The 7466-nt window shown below is 59.8% G+C and overlaps 1 protein-coding gene across 1 annotated transcript in view; it reads right to left on the minus strand.

The window, feature by feature from the left end:
* Positions 1-7466, minus strand: part of GSE1 (Gse1 coiled-coil protein) — a 14614-nt gene continuing 7148 nt past the window's right edge. Inside the window, exons 7-15 of the mRNA XM_031060113.1 lie at positions 7017-7466; positions 5362-5927; positions 4727-4839; positions 3812-4082; positions 3586-3693; positions 3109-3477; positions 1889-2149; positions 1435-1538; positions 1-261 (exon numbers count right to left, since the gene is read on the minus strand). The exon at positions 7017-7466 is cut by the window's right edge and continues 45 nt beyond it. Coding sequence (XP_030915973.1) covers positions 127-261; positions 1435-1538; positions 1889-2149; positions 3109-3477; positions 3586-3693; positions 3812-4082; positions 4727-4839; positions 5362-5927; positions 7017-7466 — 2377 coding nt within the window. The 3' untranslated portion in view covers positions 1-126. The remainder of the gene's footprint in view (positions 262-1434; positions 1539-1888; positions 2150-3108; positions 3478-3585; positions 3694-3811; positions 4083-4726; positions 4840-5361; positions 5928-7016) is intronic.

Raw genomic sequence — 7466 nt, forward strand, 5'->3', positions numbered from 1 at the left:
TTTGTTTTTTTTTTTTTGAATTTTATTTTCGTAGCTTCAAACCTCCCAGTGAAAAATATTAAATATTCAAGGTAATAAAATAGATTATTATTTCTAGACTATATGTTCGGCCTGGCCCAAGGAGCGTCACCTGGGATACCCCTTGAAATAACCCCTAGACCACTGCATTGCAGGCAAGGCAAGGCACTTCCGCAGGTGATCCAGCTCTGCTTGCAGGCGCTCCCGCTCCGACACCATCTTCTGCTTCTGGCTCCTCAGCTCCTGCAGGCAGCCAGGGAATGGGAATGGTCAGACAGCTCCAGGGAAGGGGAACGGCACGGGGAGGGGGGGGGGGGGGTGCTGGGTATAGCAGGGGATGGACAGTGCAGGGATGGGGCAGTGCAGGGATGGGGCAGTGCAGGGTTTGGGATATAGGAGGGGATGGGCAGTGAAGGGACAGGCAGTGAAGGGAATGGGATATAGCAGGGAATGGGTACTGCAGGGATGGGGCAGTGCAGGGATGGACAGTGCAGGGATGGGGCAGTGCAGGGAATGGGCAGTGCAGGGATGGGGCAGTGCAGGGTTTGGGATATAGGAGGGGATGGGCAGTGAAGGGACGGGCAGTGAAGGGAATGGGATATAGCAGGGAATGGGTACTGCAGGGATGGGGCAGTGCAGGGATGGACAGTGCAGGGATGGGGCAGTGCAGGGAATGGGTACTGCAAGGAATGGGCAGTGCAGGGTTTGGGATATAGCAGGAGACAGGCAGTGAAGAGATGGACAGTGCAGGGAACGGGCACTGCAAGGAACGGGCACTGCAAGGGATGGGCAGTGCAGGAATGGGGCAATGCAGGAAACAGTCATGACAGGGAATGGGCAGTGCAAGGAATGGACAGGGAATGGGTGCTGCAGGGAATGGGCATTGCAAGGTTTGGGATATAGCAGGAACGAGCACTGCAAGGTTTGGGATACAGCAGGGATATGGGCAGTGCAGGGAACGGGATATAGCAGGGGATGGGCAGTGCGGGGATGGGGCACTGCAGGAAACAGTTACTACAGGGAGTGGGCACTGCAAGGAATGGGCAGTGCAGAGCTTGGGATACAGCAGGGAATGGGGAACTGCAGGGAATGGGCACTGCACAGGATGGATGCAATGCATGTGCACAAGTGTGCTGTGGGAGGATTGGGGTGCCCAAGAAGATCCTAAGAAGGCTGGGCACCCACAGAGCCTGGTGCCCAGGGCATGGAGCGCCATGGGGAGGGGTGCCCAGGGGATGAAGTGCTCAGGGGGATGGGTGCCCAGGAGATGGGGTGCCCAGGGGATGGGGTGCCCAGGGGATGGGGGCCCAGGGCATTGGGTGCCCAGGGGATGAGTGCCCAGGTGGACTGGGTGCCCAGGGGATGAGTGCCCAGGTGGATTGGGTGCCCAGGGGATGTGTGCCCACCCCCACTCACCGCCATGCTGTGTGACAGCTGCTCAGCTGTCAGGCTCAGGGTGTAGTGCTGGGCCTCCAGCCGCCGGCACTGCGTCTGCAGCACCTGGCGCTCCAGGTTTTGTTCTGCAACAGCCAAAGGAAAAGGGCTGAGCTCCTCCAGCTCCTTGCACCACCCATGGAGGGTGCCAGCCCTGCTCTAGGCTCTGCCCAGCCACCAGTGATTGCCCCCAGCATCCCAGAGCGTTCCCAACCCTGGCACTGCCTGTGGGCAACCTTTAGGAGGACACTGGGCAGCTGTGAATACACGGATTTTTCGCACATACATTAATTCTTGCAAAAACAACAACAGTGCCTTGTTGCTTTCATGCTGCTCCTGCACTGCTGGAGATCCCCCAGCCCATCCCAGCAGGAACCAGTGACAGGAACCCAAAGCACAAATTGGCACTTCACCCTCCCTGCCCAACACCCCTTACCTTCTATATGTTCCTGGTAAGCTTCAAAAATTGCCTCGATCCCTTGCCACTTGGGCCTGGGGTAATCTTCCTCCTCTTCCTCCTCGTCCTCCTCCTCCTCCTCGTCCTCGGAGGCCGAGTCCCGGGGCAGGGGGGGCAGCGGCCGGGGCGGTGCCTCGGCCGTGCCGTTGTGCGGGGCCAGGCGGGAGGACGCCTGCATCTCGGGGATGTTGTAGTGGATGGAGGTGTCCAGTTTGTGGTTCTGCTCCGCCGCTGTCCCCCCTGTGGGCAGCCACAGTCAGCCCCTGCCCACTCCCCTCGCCCCCTTCAAGGCATTAATTCCACTCTTCACAGACTTTTCAGGGGATTACAGGTGGGTTTTTATCTCTCCTGGTGTGCTGGAGTGGTTTTATTTATTTCAATCACTCCATGGAGTGAGTTTGGAGGCTTTGGAGCTGCATTATCCCTAATTTTTAGCTTCAGCTATGAGCTCATGGGACGCTCTAGCAATGAGGCTGCCAATGCCAAACCCTGGTAGGGGGACAAGGGGCTGATATCCCAGTACCCAACCAGCCTCCTGCATCCCTGCTGCTTTTTCTGCACATCAGGGAGAATTTCTTGATTGGCAGGGTTGTTAAACAGTGGAAGGAGCTGCCCTGAGAGGTGGTGGAGTCCCCATCCCTGGAGGAGCTCAAGGAGAGCTCGATGTGGCACTCAGTGCAGAATCTTACTCTGCTGCATTCTTAAGTCCTCTAGATTTGTAAGTTAGGCCTGTAAGGAAGTTATTGTTTTGTGGTATAGCAAATTCTCTATGAACCCCTTCCTAAATGAAGTTATCAATTAAGTTTAAATGCTGTTAAGTGCTGTTAAGTTTGAGTTAAGTGCTGTTGAGCCTTTAAACATAACCTGTTGATCAAGTCCAGGCTCAGTTTAGCACAGGGATCTACTCTGAACTTGTGTCTCAACACGAGGGTCTTCCAACATCCCTTTTTGTCCTTACCCTTTCCTATCCTTTTGTCTCCCCCTCCTCCAGCCTCCACACAGGTTATTTGGGGTTTATTTATTGACTTTGCATTTTTATTTCCTTTTCCTCAGAGTGCTTTAACCACCTAACAAACAGGAGAGAGAACCCCGCCAACGAACTTTGCTGCGATACCGGTTTTACCCTAAACCTGGCTTTGCTGACACTTTTGCTGGTGATTCCTTAAGTGACTTTAATTCCCAACAACTTCCAACGCTACCTTTGTGCTTCTGCAGCGCCTTCTGCGTGGACTGCAGCACCGACTCATGGAACTGGTGGGCAAACTCCTCAGCAATGAAGGGCTCCCAGGGCTTGCTCTTGCCGTTCATGCTGTGGGACAGCGGCACCGGGATGTCCTTGGGGAGGGGACCCCTGACGTAGCTGAGGATGCTCAGAGCCTTCTTCCCGGGGTGCCCATCGCTCAGCCGGGGCTTCTCTGGCGCCGCGCCCGACTCCTTGGGCCTGCCTGGCTCCTGGGGTCTCAGCTGCTCTAACCTGGAGGCTTCTGCCACCTTCGGCACCTCCGGCACGGAGACGGCGATGCCCACGGGTTTATCCAGGTCCAGCAGGAGCGGAGGCACTGGAGGCTCTTTGGGAAGAGGAGGAGCAGTTGGCTGCAGCCAGGACTGTGTGTGCCCCTCAAGGCAAAGCTGTGCCCCCCCAACCCAAGACCCAGGCAAGGACTTGGGGCACTTACCAGTGCTGGGGGCACCGGGGCTGTCCCGCGGGGAGCTCTTCACCACCACGGCGGCCGGCGTGGTCTTCTGCTTCATGGCCTGGAGCATCTCCACCAGCTTCTCCTTGTCTGCAGCATGGGAAGCTGAGCTTTAGTGTAGCCTCAGCTCAGCAGAGCGAGCTCAGGGCCCCAGGCAGATCCCCCACAGCACACCCCAGCCCCAGTGTGCGCAGGCCACGGCTGTTACCTTTCCTCTTCTCAGCGCTGATGTGCGTGAGGTTGAAGATGGTGAGGAAGCGCTTCTTCTCCTCGAAGTTGGGGCTGTTGTTCATCTCGTCGGGGCTGTAGCGGGTGGAGAGCGGCAGGCGGGGCGAGGGCGTGCGGCGCTTGTTCTGCACCGTGGGCGGAGAGGGGCTCCGCTCCCGCAGCATCCGCCGCCGCTTGCGCCGCTTCTGGCTCAGCAGCTCCTCCTTCTGCTGCTGCGTGGTGAGCCCGAAGAGCTGCAGGAACTCCAGCTTCTGGGGCGAGCAGGGGCAGAGCAGAGCAGGGTCACACCCCATCCTCGCCTCCATCCCCATTCTCATTGCAATGCCCACTGCCATCCTCATCTTCAGTCCTATTCCCATCCTCATGCCCACTCTCACCACTGTTGCAATTCCCATCTCCATTCCCATTCCCCATCTCCATTCTCATGCCTATTCTCGTCATCCTCATTTTCATTCCCATTCCTATTCCCCATCCTCATCCCACCCCCATTCCCGTTCCAATGCCCATCCTTACTGCCATCCCCATTCCCATCCCCATCTCCATCCCCATCCTCCTGCCCACCCTCATGCCTGTTGCAATCCCCATCTCCATTCCCATTCCCATTCCCATCCCCTTTCTCATCCCCATTTTCCTCATCCTCATTTTCATTCCCATTCCTATTCCCCATCCTCATCCCACCCCCATTCCCGTTCCAATGCCCATCCTTACTGCCATCCCCATTCTCATCCCCATTCCCATCCCCATCCCCATCTCTAACCCCCTGGTGCCTCTGCACACATGTGGGGACGGTGGCTGCATGAGGCACTGGGAACTGGCGTAAAGAAGGGGTTGGTCCCTCAGGGGACAGGGAGGGGACAGGGAGGGGACAGGGAGGGGACAGAGGTGCCACCAGTACCTCAGAGGACGTGTCCAGCTTCAGCGGGGGCTGCTCAGCCACGCAGCGGAGATGGGCCCGCACCTCCTCCTCGTCGCTGTCGTCACAGGAGTCATCCAGGTCGTAGTAGTACCCTGGGGATGGGGAGAGGCTGGTGTGAAGCTGGGAACACTTTGGGGACCTTCTGGGACCCCGGGGAACCCCACTGGGGATGGGGGTGCAGCAGGGTAGGATGTCAGAGAGGAGTGATGTGGGGAGTGCAACCCAATGGAGCCCTGTCCCCTCTCCACCAGCTGTGGGACCTCGGAGGGCATCACCCATCCCTGTGTATCCTCCTGGCATCACTCTGGGACAGGTGGCAGGGAGTCAGCGGGACACAGGCTGGGGACACTGTGGCAAAGCCCCCATCCCACTGGAGCGGGGACAGCAACTCCAGCCCCTCCCAGCTGTCTCCTCCTCACCGCTGTTCTCATCCCAACTCCATCAGCCCCATCAATATTTAAAACCCTCTTATTAGCTCCAGTTCATCATTTATTCATCGGGCATGTCTGCAGCACAGCAGGGTTTACCGAAGCGCTCGGATGCGGGAACGTCGGCATCCCTGGGAGACCCCTGGGAGACCCCCAGTGCCAGGGGGGACGCCCCTGCTCCCTCACCTTTCTCACGGGCCTCCCGCCGCCGGCGCTCCTCCAGGTCCAGTTTGCTGACCAGCCTGCGGTGCTGCTGCACGAACTCGTCGTAGATGTACATGGGGTCCTGGGCGCGGGGCTGGGGCGGCCGGTAGGGCGAGCTGGGCTTGGTGGCCTCGGGGAACGGGGTGGCCGGGGCTCTCTGCTGGCTCAGGATGCTCTGAGTGGACTTTTCCAGCTCAGCTAGGAAGGGGGTGTGGGTGAAGGCCCCGTGCTCCGGGGCGCCGGGCTCCCGTCCCAGAGGGTATTTCTCCAGAGCATCCCTCTTCCTCGGGCCCTCCTCCAGCTTCTCTGGGCAGCAGAGCCTCTCCACCTTCACCAGAGGGATGCCCTGGCGGCCGGGCTCGAAGGGCGCTGCGTGGCTGTGGAGGGCATGGGGCTCGGGGAGGCGCCGGGGAGGGTCGGGGGGGCTCTCCATCAGCGAGACGGGGTTCCAGAGGGACGTGGTGACGGGGTGGTGCTGGGGTTTGGGGGAGATGAGGGGTGGGGTGTGAGGAACACCCAGAGGGGTTTGTGCACGTGGGGCTGCCACACTTGTCCCCTCCATGCCACAAACCTGAGGGATGGGGGCAGAGTTAAGGCTGTGCATGGGCGGGTTGAGCATGGATGTGGCTGCATCCCAGGAGCACAGGGCTGGCGCCTCCAGCCTTGACCCCTGCGTGGGGACAAGCGAGCCACCAGCCCCGTGGCGAGGGCAGCACCCCGGCACAGCCCTCCTCTGACAGCAGGAGCTGGAGCCAGCCCGTTTGCAGGATAAATATTTCATGTGCCCAAGCTGTGCATTTAACACTTTTCCGCTCCAGCGCCCCGGAGCTCCGTGCGCAGAGCAGCGAGTTCAGCCCAGCGCCGCCATGGAGTCACCGCCTGCCCCCCGGGATCCATCCATCCCTCTGCCGCCCTGCTGGATGCAGGAAAAGGATGGGGATGGAATATCCCCAGCTGCAGGTGTCTGGGGGTGACCTTGCTGCCTCCTCTCCGCTTTGGGGTGGGAGGAGCGGATGGGGAAGGGAGCTTGCGGCGGGCGCTGGCCTTTGTGCCGCCCCGTGATCCGCTCCTTATTATCCTCGATGAGCCGCGCTAATCCCCTGGATACCCAAAAATAACAAAGGGAGCAGGCGGCAGAGCTGGCTGGATGAGCCTGCACCGCTTAAGTGCTCAGCCACGGGGGCGAGCAAGGCCCTGTCAGTCAATCCAGGACTGTGGGCATGCTCTGCTGCCCCCCAAACTGCCCAGGCTTGAGACAGGTGCCCCCCAAAAAAGGCATCCACCGCCCAGCCCCACTGCCTGGGAGGGGGGAGCTGCAATTAGCGGGGCTGGTGGCTGGGCCCAACCTGGCCTTGGACACTTTCAGGGATGAGGCAGCCACAGCTTCTCTGGGTACCCTTTGCCAGGGCTGCCCCACCATCACAGGGAAGAATATCTTCCCAATATCCCATATAACCCTGCCCTCTTTCTATACAAAGTCATTCCCTCTGTCCTATCACTCCTTTCCCTTGTCCAAAGTCCCTCTCCAGCTAAGATACAGATATTCCAGCAAGGACAGCAGTGACACAGGAAAACACAGCTCAGTTTGGGGGGAAAGCTCCATCCCTGGAGCGGGGCTGGCAGCATCCCATCCCTACCTGGGGTGCTCGGGCCGGTGCTCGGGCTCAGCCTGGCTGGGGGCACGCCCTATGTCCAGGTGCTGCTCCAGCACTTGCTGCCGGAACTCCGAGACCTGGGACTGCCGATCCTCCTTCTCCTGGCGCAGCCGGCGCTGCCGGGCCAGCCACTTCTCCTCCTCGTTGGTGCGCTGGATGAGCAGCGCCGTGGCCGCGCTGCTCCCGGGCAGGGGGAACACGCTGTGGTTGGGGATGAGGCTGGGCACGGGGTGGTGGGAGCCCGGTGGAGGGTGCAGAGGGTGCTGGATGGGCTTCGGCGTGGGCAGCACCGAGTCCTTGAGCTTGTCTGCGGTGGAAAAGGGGTGATGGAGAGTCAGGGTGTGGAAAAGAGGGGGGGATTTTGGGGTGAGCAGGGAGCTGGAGCTGTGGGGCAGCCTCTGGTCAGAGCTCAGCTCAGGGGGCTGCCCCCTC

The sequence above is a fragment of the Geospiza fortis genome, unplaced genomic scaffold (genome assembly GCF_000277835.1).
Source record: "Geospiza fortis unplaced genomic scaffold, GeoFor_1.0 scaffold102, whole genome shotgun sequence".
In the NCBI taxonomy this organism is placed as follows: domain Eukaryota; kingdom Metazoa; phylum Chordata; class Aves; order Passeriformes; family Thraupidae; genus Geospiza; species Geospiza fortis.